Source organism: Sander vitreus, chromosome 7, assembly GCF_031162955.1.
Source record: "Sander vitreus isolate 19-12246 chromosome 7, sanVit1, whole genome shotgun sequence".
Classification (NCBI taxonomy): Eukaryota; Metazoa; Chordata; class Actinopteri; order Perciformes; family Percidae; genus Sander; species Sander vitreus.
Window position 1 is genome coordinate 20488883 of NC_135861.1, and position 15150 is coordinate 20504032.

Here is a 15150-nt window from a genome sequence, read left to right on the forward strand (position 1 = left end):
TATGTGTGAAATTACTCTTTCGTGTAGTCATGGGTAATATTTGCTATATGTCATCCCAATGAAAACTTTAAGAGATCATCCACATAGAAGGCCTCCATTCTACATAGCAGTAGAAAGTATTTAGAGGCTAAATGGCACCATGTGCTCTTCTTTTTGTTGATACTGTGCTGCCTCCCTGTGGCACTACTGAGAAAATACATGCAGATAGTGCAGCACACTGAAACAACTTCCCAGTTTTGACAAAATATATTTTTTATTCAAAGTTAATAAATGCTTCTCAATACAACATATCTTGAAAGCATTAGAGTACTGCATTTTCTTGCAGGAATGTATTCTTCTTTATCATACATATCTTACATGTTATCAAAAAGGATTTGTCAAAAGGCTTTCAGGAACCTACAGTGAGATATGTTGGGGAACAGAACTCCAATTATTTCATGTAAATCTTTACATTTTGCATGATAACAGTAACAGTAACAGAAAAACAAACAATAAAGGCAGTTGTAAATAGGGCGGCAAAACATCTGAGGAATGTGGAGCGTCTTTTTTGACAAAAGAAAATGTTGAAGGCTGAGTAACTTATACCATGGTATTGTGTAAATAAATTATATATCTTAAAGTTCCACGCATACACTTTGTGTATGATCACTACAAAAGAAAGTTTAGGTACAGAATCAAAGTGACATTTGGCGCAGATATATCAATTTCAGATTAGATATCAAAATAAATTATTCTAAACACACACATACACACAATCTAAATATGTTTGATACTGAAATGTATCTTTACTCTGAAAGACAGTAAGCAAAGGTTTGAAAAAGTCCAATTCATTTCTTGTGCCCACATTTTTTTGTATCCACTGACCTAGACAACGTAAGAAACATATCAGGCATGTCGGAAATGAAATCTATATCGACAAAATATTCAGCCAAAGGATACACTTTCAAGTTTTTATAGAAAACATCCAAGAAAATGTATGTGCCTTTGTATGGAATAACAATAACAAGTCACACAGAAGAAACAGAACTCCTACAAAGAAGGCAAACATGTAGCAATGTACAATAATCATTAAATGACACAGTGAGCATATCTTAAAGTTTTCTCATTGCTTAAATCAGGCACAAAATAATAAATGCATAGATTTAAAAAAGGTACATGTGTCAAGTAAACAACAAGATTGAAAATGAAATCTTTAAACTGTGCCGTGAATGCCAAAGCTGAATGCTACAAATCACTTTCAGCCAGAGCTATGCAGCTAGCTTTATGTTGCTAGCTGCATAGCTATTATTACTACTATTATTATTATTATTACTCTCAGTAATATCCATATGCTAAATGTTCTCCACTTCCTCAACTGTGTTGAACCTAAGATTTCTAATCCTCTCACCTGCCCTGCAACATTCCTTGTGTCACCAAAATGATATATGGACCAAAGTGCAGGTCAGAAAAGATATGAGGAAACTAGACTTGCAGAAAAGGTCTATTCATACTGCATCACACTGTTGATAGCTTACTTACCTAATATGTATTGTTCCTGTCATCTAATCTTATCTCTTTATATTATATATATATATTTCTTATCTTTTGAAAATTAACCCAAAAAATCATAAGGCCATATAAATATATAAGTACCCAAAATAATGAAGTGAGGTATTTCTAATACATGCAAGCACGTAAAAAGAAAATAATAATTAATTACCTTTGGTCTTCCTACTCAAAACATAATTTGAGACGTCAAACAGGGAGAACACACTCTGTGAAAGCCTTGTTGCCATACAGCTTCCCATGATCCCTTTCACCCCCTCCGACTGTAACAATAAGATGAGCTTGTAACCATGGAGATGGGGACTATAGAAGGTAGATCGTTCAGGACATTACAGCGCCTGCCAAATAATTAGTGGCTGGGTAATGAGGTGTCACTCAGACAGTGATGGGTGAGTGGGGCGTACTAATAAAAGACTTCAGGTGCGAGAGGCTGGACTGCGTCCCTGCGTCACACACGTGTGCCCAAACCGCCTCCCCCACCCCTGCAGAGTAAGAACACACCACGTGGTCTGTCACAACTGTCAGAGAGCTCCTGAGTCTACCACGTCCATCACTCTCGCATGTAATAAAATGGGGATAACAATTTCCATGACTTCTTTCGTTCTAAGTAACACATTCTGTAACAAATTAAAAGCATAAACAGTAGCCCAGCAACAGTTTAACCACCACGCCCTGCACAAGCTGAGATCTGGAGGTAGTGTGTACTTTCTTCCCAATCCAACCAGAAATGACGGAGCATCCTCTAACCCAGCTGTGTTTTTCTAGGATTTGACGTTCTAGCCCCAAGATTTTTCAGTAACAGTGTACAGGCTCTGCTGTGTGTTTTTCAGTAACTGTTGCAGTCCTTCCTCAACCAGACACAGAGCCAATCAAAGTTTTCCAGATGTGATATGCGGGCTTTGTCCGTGTGCTACTTAGGCTAGTTCTCCAATGTGGATAATGTCCTAGCTGCTGGTTGCCCAGGTCTTATCTCCCTTGGGGGATAGAATGCTTGTCCCTCTGATGGCAGATGATTTAGATGTGGATGTCGTGGTGGCGGACCTTACTACAGTCAATGTCGACCCGGCGCGCCTCCGCGAAGGCCAGGAAGGTGCAGAGGCCCAGCAGGTTGACGGTGGTGATAAGGGCAAACACAGATGCCCATGAGCCTGTGGCCTCGATGAGATACCCCGAGAAATACACCAGTAGGACCCCTGCACAGGAACACACACACACACACACACACACACACACACACACACACACACACACACACACAACACACACACACACACACACACACACACACACCATTAATAGCATATTATCACAAAGATTTAAACAAAGCACACAGTATCTTCCATGCGATTGTTCAGTTTTTCCGCAGAGAAAATGTCACAGTCCATTACACATCCCTCACAGGACCACAAACTGTCAATCTCTGTTCCCCGTAATATTCATCTGACACAAACTCCATTATGCTCCCTTGATGAAATATGCATGGCACATAGGAGCCAGCATCACTGACAGGAGACACATCAGCTCAAAGTTTGAATTTGTGGAAAAGTGGATGAACTATTTCACTCAATAGATTGGTGTAATTTAGCAACTGCTGGTGAAAGATTCATCACTTCTCCGTCAGAAACTCACCTAAGAAAGCACCGCATGTATTCATAACACCTGAAAAAGAGTTGCAGATACACACATTTAAAATTGAAGACTTTATTAAAATTTCACCTGTGCTTTTAAAAAAATGATAAAAGCTAAAATGTTTCGTATGAATGAAAATTTCATAAGTAGTTGTCAAGAATATGCACTTTTTAAACTTACCAAATAAAGCTCCAGCACAGGAAGGCGCAAGATCTTGAACATTTACAGATACACCGCTGTAAAAAAAAATAATAAAAAAATACATTTCAATTGTCTCAGAGTAAAACTAATAACCAGCCTGACATATCTCAGCCACAAAAATATTAGAAGTGTATCAGAAGAGAAAATAAATGTCTGTGTTCAGATAAATGTATTGTGGACATTATACAACCTGCTATTATCGAGTGTAGCTACAGTATATTGTTCCTTGCATATACTGTACTTACCAAGTCTGGAACTTGATTAAAATGAATACATTTCTGATCTGGAGGGACCTCACAAATGTAAAAATAAAATCTACATTTGTCCTGACCAACATTTGGAGATATATTAGAAGTATTGTATTGAGTAATTGTAGTATAAGTTTGGGATTTTTTTAACATCAGAAAGTAAAGTAAAAAAATCCACATTGAATTAAAAAACAAAAACTGAATGATTATAGGCGACTTTTCAAAACGACACAAACAAGAAAAACACATCCACACCACACAGCTGATGCAACGTCATACTTGTGGTCATGCTTTGTCATCGTTTGGTTCTTCCTTGATTGCGACTCACCCAAGACTGTTTACCCCCGCTTGTGTATTTGTTTTGGTATAAACTGAAGGACATATACTCACAGTTAAACAAGGATAAGTCTGGTGATATTAAATGCATTTCTTGTAATCAACAAACCCCATGAAAAGCCTGTCACCATCTTGGTGCCATAAATACTCATTAGCACACCAAATGTGTATTAACCTGCACTTCAAAATAGCACTTTAATGTCTAACCGAGGCTGCTGTGTGGTGCTGCCGTCATAGCCGTGGAAATGAACGTAATAGTTTAAAACGGTTTCAAGACAGCAATTCAAAACACAGAACTGACCCTTGGGTGCTGATTTCAGTGAAGAGTGTAAGGGCATTCTAGGTGCCAGTACCTGTGACTGAAGGTGGTGAGGCCCATGGTGGCAGACACAAATGCTACAGCCCAGGGGAAGGTAGTGTTGCCACACAGAAGAAGGGTAAACACACTGGACACACCCATGGAGAAACACTAACAGAGGAATGAATGCACGCACAAAAACATCAATCAAAACCTCCAAAAGGGAGGACAGTTGCACAATAAACATATAACATACACACAGAATAATAAGACAACTGTTAAATATTGTACCTGCATCAACTTCCTCACTGAGGCTGTATCGAAGCCTGTGGGGATTAGGAAAGAAATTAGGACACTCAATTACACAGCTGCTTTCAGTAAAAAAATAAAAGTTGCCCTACCTTTACTGATGAGGTGGTCAGATAGCCAGCCACTGAAGAGGGATGAGGGTATGGCCACCAACCAGGGAATGACATTGAACACCCAACCCTGGGAACATATTTTCTGATTGTGAAAAAACTTGACCAGAACCAGCAGGGAACATTGAGCGTTAGGTTATTTCTGGTAGTGTATTAGGTACTACTTTGGTCCAGACTGAAATATCACATCATCTATTGAATGGATTGTCATGAAATGTTGTACAGACGTCATGGTGCCCAGAAGTTGAAACCTACTGACTTTTCATCCAGCGCCACCAGCAGGTCAAAGTTGTCATTTATCCAGTGAAAAACTCTACATCTACCTGGTGGATAAGCATAACATTTTCTAGATGATGCATCATAACGACTTAGGCGATCATCTGACTTATCCTCTAGCTCCACAATGAGGTCAAAATTGAATTTGTCCAATACTTGATTGGTTACTTGGTTTTTGACCAAATGCTTGCAGAACTAATAACATTCCCGTTAGGCTTCGGCAGTATCACATTTTTCATACCTTCCTGACATTTCATTGGGATATCAATATATGACGGTATTTGTGTAGAAAAACAAGAAAATCAAAACGTAAAACCTGCGCTGCGGGTGATAGAAGTCACGGTAGCATGTATGGCAATGTCTAGCATGGTGTCTGTGGCGGACACCGACACATCAGTGGGCTGAACGGAGATGATGTGTGGGTGGTGGTGGTGGTGGCAGACTGGCAGTTGAAAAAAATACAATGTGGCCATGGCTGGCTCACCTTTATAATCGGGACTTAACCCAAAATACTCAAAGGCCTCCAAACAGCAGAGGCATTTTTCTCTTCTTTTTTTATCACCACTCACATTCGCCATGTTTCTCAGCTCAGCTGCCTGTTCAACCAGTAGATTATGACCTCTGGTAGTGTGTGCTATGCAATAAATTACCTCAATACAGCATCTCTGTATCAGTTTAATAGAAAGAAGGAGCCTCTGTATTTTTGACAGTATTGAAAATCACACCTTTGGGATTTCTAAATACCCTGGTATACCGTAACACCTTGATACTGCCTAAGTGTAATTCCCATCAGCTTTAGCTGTACTTTGTGTATAGTGCTCATTAGTGAATGATAGCATGCTAACTGGCTAAATTAAGATGGTGAACATGGTTAACCTTATACCTGCTTAACATCAGCATGTTAGCTGTGAAGTCCAAGTGAAGTCTTACAGTAGTTACAATAGTTCCTGATTTTAAGCCTTGGGGCATTACATTCACATTAATTATTCCTAATATCTTGGGGTCAAATATGTGATCCGAATGTTCAGTAGCCTGGTTACCTTGGCATTCGGGAAAGTGTCTTTGAAGAATGTTGGCAGCCATGACAAAAGAGTGAAGAAGGTGCTTGCTGTGCAGAGGTGTGTAACGATCACAGCACTGTTCAGAATAGAGACAGAGAAACAAACACAATAAGTCCATTGAAACTATATTATATATACTGTAGGTATACCAAATGTTGCTCAGTGACATCTATTGTTTTCCTGTCTAAATCATACTAGTGTTAATGCAAGTGGCATGTGGTTGAAAGCATCAAGAGTTTGTGAATATTTTAAGCCCACAGCGATCATACTATCATCTAACCTGTTCCTGTCAAGGCGGATCAGATACATCACAAGAATAACTTTCTCCCTGTCACTGGAAATGGAGCATATCAGTTGCATTACAGTATATAAATACCTAGGCCATAGAGACAGACTGAAAGGACATGAAAGAACTCAATATGAGAGACATTAACAGACAGCAGAGGCACCCAGAGACTGGGCTTGCTATTCTAAAATGTGCTACATATAAAAGCTGGTTCTCAGTCTACAGAAACGGTTACTAAGTTATGATCTGTTAAAACTGAGATATGTTCTATACATTTCTACATTTCCCCCTTTTTAATTATTTTTCTAATTATCTATGCCTATAGACAAATGAGCTACACAGAGTACAAAATGTAACACACACACACACACACACACACACACACACACACACACACACACACACACACACACACACACACACACACACACACACACACACACACACACTTTATCTCACCAGACTGCAGGTTGTTTGAGGAGCCGTAACCAATGTCTTTTGGATAGTTTGGACTGGGGCCCACCACTTCCCAGGGACTCCAGGGTGATGATAGGCCCTGTGTACACAAATGAACACAGGCACGTGAGTATACAAGAGGACACTGACTCCTATTATACAAATAAGCAGCTGCAAGATAGGAGCATGCTATGAAGACGCAGATACTGTCGACACATTTAAAGCCGCCCTTGCCTTCTCCTTTGAGCAGATATTTCCACATGCAGTAGGCCCACAGGACTGAGAGGAGACCAGATGCATAGAAAACACTCTGCCAGCCATACAGGTCCAACATAAGGGAGCCAGCCCCTCCAATCACCAGAGTGCTGAAAAAAATGGTCACAGCAGGACATGACAAGTCAAACAAACGCACCCTTGTAGCAAGATGTTTCAATAAAGTAAAGTAGTTGATAAGGGGCATACACAACATGAGCTGAACTTTGAAAGCAAACAAATATCAGGATGTTGTAATAAAATGGTCTATACATCTGCATAAAGATAATAAATTACCATTTTATCATTATGGGATAGACTCAGCTTTTAAATGAGCCCATCCTCTTTTCACTTGAAAACAATGATTTTATAGGAAGAAACACTCATCACTTTTTTCCCCACCATTCCCCATATATTGTACAAGGCTTGACTCACCCCAGGTAGGAGCCACTACCCACGGTGCTCATGAGGAAGCCCCTCTCACTTTCCACCACCTTCTGAGAGCACAGACTCGCCAGAGAAGGGTAATGAACTCCTAACATCAGGACACAAAACATAATTGGTTAATGGTCAGAAAGAAATTCAAAGAGGAATAAACAAGGCATAGGATAGGATTTTAGTAAGTAGGATTTTTACCACCTCAACACAAAAAACAAAGGGGAAATGTGGGCCGATGTGATCAACACAGCAAATACTTTGGTATAAGTGCTAAAAAACTTGAAATCCAGAAGCATCTGCACCTGTGTTTTGTAACAAGAGCTTGCTGCCAAAATACATTTAAAGACACGCCTTTATCATCCCACGTATGTATAATATTAATTATTGTTCTAATGTTAAATAAACAAAAGACAAGGTAACAATGGCCATGCCACAAACTAAACATGTTGCAATTTACATACTGGTCACCAACAAAGGTCTATAAATGTCATAGGGCTACTCAATAAATTAAAGTCATCCATTTCTTCTTTAGATAAAATAAAAAATGTTTTTTCAATGTAAAGTGTCTTTCAAAAAGATCTTTCACACTGCATAAAAACTAACCTAAAATGTACTTGTTGAGAAGAAACACACTCAGATAACAGCACACTCAACTGACTGCGACTTTAACGTGTGTGTGTGTGTGTGTGTGTGTGTGTGTGTGTGTGTGTGTGTGTGTGTGTGTGCTTTCATGTTGTCTGCCTGTATCTAATTCCCTAACACAGAAAGCAGACTTTTATAATCAATTTAATACTTATGTTTTTTCCAGACAAAAGGTCTAAACCCATTTTTTAAGGTCTGAAAAGAGCAAAAAGCATTTAAGAGAATTTTTTTCACCTTTGTGACTTACAGTTATCTCAAAATGCAATTTGTCTCGTTCAACCTGTCCATCTCACCTTGCAATAAGCCCATGAGGAAGCGGGCCAGTGTCATGGAGAGGATTGGCTGGGAGCAGAAATGGGCCAGGATGGGGGTGAAGGCCGTCATCGAGCCCCAGGCTGCTGCAGACAGCAGGAGGACCTTCTCACCCCCCACCCTGTGGACACAGAACATAGACAGACAGTCCGTATTAGCTTTAACTTCGGCCTGCTCAGAGAGACGCTTTTATCAGCTGAAGGTTGTGAGAGGTGGCACAACTTTGATCTCTTGGATGTAATTCTGCCAAAACTATTTTCTTTCTTACACGATAATAGAGGAAACATCTAGCTTTATTCACTGTATTATCTGTCCAGTCTGAGCAAACACCAATGGGCTGTTTGTGTCACTGCCAGTAACGTTCTCATGCAAACAAATGATGAGCAGGAAGCTAAAACAGATGGCAATTGAAAACCAGTGTCACTATCAGCATTCATAACACATATTTGTAAATTTCAGTTTACTTAGATCACAACATGACTACTGTTTGAGCTCAAATGTTTCCCACCGGTCGCTGACGTAGCCTCCGAACACTTGAGTGAAGCAGTAGCCCCAGAAGAAGCTGCCCAGCACCATGCCGGACTCCCTCTTGCTCCAGTTGAACTGCTCTGCCATGCTGACGGCACAGATGGGCATCGCCACACGGGCACAGTAGAGGAGGCATGTCCCAAGCAGCAGCACCACCGTCCATACCCTCGCCACTGGCCTGAGGGGAAGCAGAATGGATTGAACAAAGGCAACATTTGGGTACAAACTTTGGACTTAAACCCAGTTGATAGGGGATGTCTTATCTAACTGGGGGAGGAAATACTAGGCCTACCCACAATTTGGCTCCCCTACAGTACATTCCACGAGTTAAATTGGCTTCAGTCTTCATTAGGGTTAACTTTAGTAGTTCAGTTTTGGTTTCGTTGAATCTACAGGGAATACATATGTCCTCAAAATAAAGTAAACTACTTTAAGACTATTGTGTCAAAACAATATAATAACTGAATGATGTTTTATGATCATTCATTTTTCATAAAAAGGAAGCACAGCGACCGCGTCCTTCCTTCTTTAGGAGCCTTGACGCTATTATATATATGTGGCAACGCAACTACGAGTATCGATTCGATACTATCGAACCATGAAACGCTAAAGATCATACGTGTCATTAATTACTGGTCAGCAATATTTATATCTGCTGGTAATTAATGACATTTGTAATTAAAGTGTCTCTTGATTACAAATGTCTATATTCCTGATGCAGGAGCATTAAAGCAAAGTGTTGCAAACAAAGTATCAATATTGACTTAGGTTAATAACACTTATCTGGGGATAGGTGTTAGCCTGTGAAGTAGCAAAGACAGTGGTTAACAGCACTGTTGAACGTAGGCTATGTCTCTATAGTGTTAAGGGTTACCTTGACCAGGTGGTGTGTTCAGGCCACTTCTTGTGACATCCAGGAGCTCCGATCTTGTCAGACGGATGGTTTTCCTTGTGACAGACCAAATCGTAGCTATAGTTCTTGCCATATTTTTGAATAACTGCCATTCAACAGCGAGTTAACAGCAGCCTTCTTTCAACCGCTTCGGCTTGTTTACTCTTCCGGTCGATCAGTCAGAAAAGTAAACGTTCAGAGAAATCAATCCTTCTCATAAAGTATTTGCTTAATCATATCTCGGGGGTTTAGATACTCTAATCCATAACCTGTACGGCTGGTCTGACGGGAACACAGGCGATGATCGCGGAACTGAGGTTGAGGAGGGGGTCTGTTTTTCCTGATGCCCTAGGAGGAGTAATCCACGTGTCAGTTTTTCTCTCCAGCCTCCTCCTGCTTGGCCACGCAGTTCTTCTTTTGATCGGTAGGGTGAATCTGGAAGTGTATTTTAGTCTTTTCTAAACCGATTTCAACTGTCTAGTCAGCCAATTGATTCAGTATCAGCCAAAAATCCAGAGAGACGCCTCTGTCTCCGGCCCCTCTCCAAACATGACGGTGCAATCTAGAAAAAATAACTGTGTCGTCTATGGGAGCATCGTTTGAGCACCAGGATGTACTCTCCTTCTGACCCGTCCTTGCCGGATGGAGACGTGATGGTGCCCGTGCTGAGAAGCTGCTGTGTGGGGCAAAGATATGCGCAGTGCCTACAAGGTTGTTTCAGTGGTCCGTCTGCCCCTGGCTGTTTGAGTTAGCAGCCAATCGTTATGTAAAACTCTGCATTCAGCACAACTTTTAGCTGCTCTCTAGTCTGGATGGTGGTGGAAGAAGTCCTCACATCCTTTACTCAAGTTAAAGTAGCACCACGATGATAAATACTCCATTATAAGTAATATGTGTGGTAGAAGACGTACTCAGAAATTTTACTCAAGTAAAAGTAATTCTACAGTGTAAAACACTCTGTTATTGTAAAATTCCTGCATTACCTGTAAAATTGTTACAGGTATTATTTAGCATCAACATATACTTAAAGTACCAAAAGTAAAAAGTACTCATTATGCAGAATGTCCCATTTCAGAATAATATATACCGGTATTTAAATTACTGTATATACTGCTGGGTATAGCTTAACCTATATTATAGGCATATCAGAATTTATTAGTCGATTTATATTTTGTATTAGTAATCTAAATCTCCAAAGTAGATAGAGACTAAAGCTATCAAATACATGTAGTGGAGTAAAATGTACAATATTTGCCTCAAAAATGTACCGTATAATGTAGCACAAAATGGAAATACTCAAGTAAAGTACAAGTAGCCTACATCAAATTTGCACTTAAGTAAGTAAATGTACTTAGTTACATTCCACCACTGGTAGTACATTTAACCAAGTACTGTAAAGTATATGTTGTACTTTTTGATGTTAAACTAAAAGTACTAGTGGTGGAATGTAAGTACAAATACTTTAGTGTTTCCATTTCTGCTACTTTATACTTCAATTCCACTACAATTCAGAGTGAAATATTCCACTACATTTATTTTTTAGTAACTACTTTACAGATACACATTTTATGTACTGTACATGTGATCTCATAAATATGCTGCACTATCATGATAAAAACAGTACAAATTTAGGATTAGCTTCACCTTTATCAACTACAACAGTAAAATGCTACTTACACATTAATGCATCAGTAATAATACTCTAATATATGAACACTCACAGAAGACATTTTTCCACATTATGTTTACTTTAACTTTTGATACTTAAGGAACAGGTTTGCTAATAATACTTGCATACTTTTACTTAAATGACACTGTCAATGATGGAGTATTTTTATACTGCAGTATTGCTACTTTATATTAGAGGAAGAATAATTCCTCCACCATTCTGCATTCACTAATAATACATATTGGATTATTGTTATTGATGCATTTACATGTAAACAGCATTTTATATTGTAGCTGGTTAAAGTGGAGCTTAAATATTAACTACTTGGGTAATTGGGTAGTTTAAACTATAGCATCGTATATTATAAATTGATCGTTTTTCAGTAAAACATCTTCATCCGTAAAGTGACTAGTAGCTATAGCTGTCAGATAATTGTAGTGAGTTAAAACTATAATATTCCTCTTTCAAATGTAGTGAAGTAGAAGTGTAAGGTACCATCAAATGGAAAAACTCAAGCATATGTACTTCATAATTGTACCTTAGTGCAGTAATTAAGTAAATGCAGTCAGTTACTTTCCACCTTGGCTACTGTACCACTCTGAAATTCCCTGAATTAAAAACACTCCAAGCTTTAAAGTCCTTTATGACTTGCGCAGTTTAAACTCAGTTTTATTGCAAAATAACATCCCAGCAAAAAAAGCACATCAAATTTAGCAAAAGAGCTACTTACTCCATACATGTAAATAATCCATCTGTAAAAGTGTCTCCATGTCTGTGGACATAGATGTATCCATTCACATCTTTTAATAGAATCTGTAATATTTTATAACAGTATGAAACTGAGGCTGCCTTTTAGCTTGCAGTCACAGTACGCTGCTAGGTTTTTAGCATTCCAGGAATCTTGCCTTGTCCCCATTGTACTACCGTGATGTATAGCTTGAAAGTTTCTCTTTTTTGTTCTTGTCTATGTCAGCAACATTTTACAATGTCTCAAGCAATAATGCAATATGAATCTTAAGCTGAATTTAACTTTCAAAGTCACAGTAGTTTGAAAGATCACAAGTATCTTGTTTTGGCTATTGCTGCCGTACTAGCTAAAAACTATTGGCTGAAATGTTTTGTTTAAAGTTAAGTTTAAGTCAAAAGTTTGTGTTTATTTGAGGCAGTGCACACCGAGCCAACCTTTTCCCCTGAACATCAAACTGGTCACACACAGAAAGTGACAGCCTAATTTAGGCTTTATTCACACCATACTATGCCAACAACTTTCCCTGCCAACAGACAGAAAAACTAGTGTAACTAAATATACTAATTTTACATAAACAAATATGTAAATAATAATACCAAGTAAAATAATGGTCTGCATGTTACTTTAGTGTGAGAAGTCATTTTAAAATGCCATCAATCCAATTTGCACATTCCAAGTTATTAAAGTATCAAAAACCAACCCTTACAAAAAAGAAAAGGTTGTACTCTATTTGAGTCAGTTTGTGGAGCGTATAAATAGATAAAGGAAATGTGTCCATTTTGTAATGCTGTGGTATGTATTCACTGTGGGTCCTTATTTTGGGTCTTCGATGGTTCCCTTGCTGAGGTCTGTCATTTTGGGATACTTCACTTTCTTTTGGTCAAGTTCATTTTGAGCCCACAGCAGTAGCTTCAGGAGCTTGGCCAGCTTGGGTGTTGACTCTCTGTTTTCATAGTCTAGCACACACTGATTTACTTCACTCCATACCTGAAAGACAAAGACACAGACATGTTATTGCTCTGTATAATTTCAATATTGAACAGTGGCGCGCTGCAGCACTAACATTGAACCGTGTCCTCATGCTGCAGACAAGAGAACAACCTTTTTAGCTTAGTGTAGGATCATGAATTACAGGTGGCATGCAGTTAAACTCATTCCACAAAAAATATAAATAAAGAAGAGATGAGACAAGTGCATGACAAGACAGGTATGAGCTTTGCTAATATGCTTTGATCCCACCTTTTGTCTCTGCATCATATTGAGCAGATCTCCAAAAGGTGACTCCTCAGGGTTGTCAAATGCCAGCAGGGCCAGTGTCCTCTCCATCTCGGTCAGACATTCCCGGCTCTCCTCTCCCTGCTCTGCTAACTGAGACTGGGCAAATTCAAGGGCAGCTTCAGTCTCCCTCAAACGAATCAGCTCAATCAGATGCTGCTGCTGCAGACACAAAAAGCCAGAGGGTGCAACAGGAAGTGGAAATAAGTAGTAAGAAGTAGTAAGACAACCATTACTAATTGCTTAGAGTGCAAAACCTAGATGTCTGCTAAATGAAAGGCATTGCGTTTTATGTTACCTGTAGGTGGAAGTAGAGGTAACGGTTAGTATCCAGCAGCTCTGGGTGCAGACTGTTGATCAGTGCAATGGCGTCTTGGATTTGTCCCTTCAGGAGCATCTCTCTGATCTTAATTCTTTCATCTAGGGAATCCAAGTCGACACTAGGCTCTATTCCAGACTCCATCCTGAACTTCTCGGCTGCCTCCTTGAAGCCCTCTGTTGAACAGAAACCGTGGTTAAATCCTGCACATTCCACATTCAAGCAACGCATTTATCTGCACAATTGAACTTTATAAACAACAGAAGACAAACTGAGTAATAAAAAAACGGTACTTTACCTGTCACGAGGTAGTTCATAATGAGCCTGTTCATATCAGCTCTCTGAATATGGACATTGTTGAGTTTATCCATCCACTCTTCCCTTGTTATGTCCTCCGGCTTCTCTGCATAACTCATTATGATAATATCCTGAACAAGTGCAGAGGGATTATTGTAAGTAGTTGAAAGAATCACATGTCAGGCACTTAAAATACTGAACTCGTGGTAAGGACAACTATATAACGTTATAGCGGTTTTGGTAATTAGCTAGCTCTTCAGTTTGACAGCAACATAACATCGGAAAACCACAGGTCACAACAGTTTGGGCCTTGGAAGAAAAACACAACATTGAAGCCTGAATTTTGTCAACACGAATCAAAACAAAGACAACTTCCGTCTTTCGGTGGATTTAGTTCGAATAAACACAGCCAGAACGAGTTATATTCTATTTTACTGTCTTTTATCGACATGTATGTACAGTCATATACAAGTATCATGGTTATATAATTTACAATACCTGAAAATTGTGTCGCTACTTCCCAGCAGTAGCTAGCTAGCTAGCGGAGGAGAGCCTCTTTTTCTTCTTCTTCCTCTTGTCTATTTCCGGTACCGTAAACTACGCGGGGATTACATATTGCCCCCCCTACAGTAAATCAAAAGCATTGCATGATTGTGTGAGAACCCTGGTTTTACATTGCTTATGGTCATAAAATGTGTTTTTAAATCATCCATAAAGATGTATGCCAATTTTAGCAGTCCGGCAAAGGGAAGACATACCCTGATATTTAGTGTATGGGTCTTTTCGACATCAGATAGAAAATAATTGCTTGGGAAATCTAAAAAACGTAAACTTTTTATTTTTACTACTAGCTAGTACTACTATTACTTATTAATACATGTGTTTATTTATAACTATTATGAATGTATTATATGTATTTCTGGCCTATTTCATGAACCTCAGTTTGTAAAAAGTTACGACATGACAAGCCCTCCTCCTTTTTATGGCTACCATGTTTACTGTTACTATGGTAACGACGTTGTT

The 15150-nt window shown here is 39.1% G+C and overlaps 2 protein-coding genes across 2 annotated transcripts; both read right to left on the reverse strand.

The window, feature by feature from the left end:
• Positions 1-938: 938 nt before the first annotated feature.
• On the reverse strand, positions 939-10514 carry slc17a9b (solute carrier family 17 member 9b). Its single transcript, XM_078255220.1, has 13 exons — positions 9802-10514; positions 8908-9105; positions 8381-8520; positions 7443-7542; positions 6990-7120; positions 6759-6855; positions 5993-6089; positions 4659-4746; positions 4549-4583; positions 4313-4428; positions 3355-3410; positions 3175-3204; positions 939-2738 (listed from the first exon to the last, which is right to left on the reverse strand). Exons 1-13 carry the CDS (start codon positions 9930-9932, stop codon positions 2560-2562), a joined length of 1398 nt encoding a protein of 465 aa, XP_078111346.1. The 5' UTR covers positions 9933-10514; the 3' UTR covers positions 939-2559.
• Positions 10515-12125: 1611 nt separating this feature from the next.
• On the reverse strand, positions 12126-14715 carry LOC144521022 (glucose-induced degradation protein 8-B homolog). Its single transcript, XM_078255222.1, has 5 exons — positions 14626-14715; positions 14129-14258; positions 13810-14006; positions 13476-13673; positions 12126-13223 (listed from the first exon to the last, which is right to left on the reverse strand). Exons 2-5 carry the CDS (start codon positions 14244-14246, stop codon positions 13050-13052), a joined length of 687 nt encoding a protein of 228 aa, XP_078111348.1. The 5' UTR covers positions 14247-14258; positions 14626-14715; the 3' UTR covers positions 12126-13049.
• Between the last annotated feature and the right edge of the window lie 435 nt (positions 14716-15150).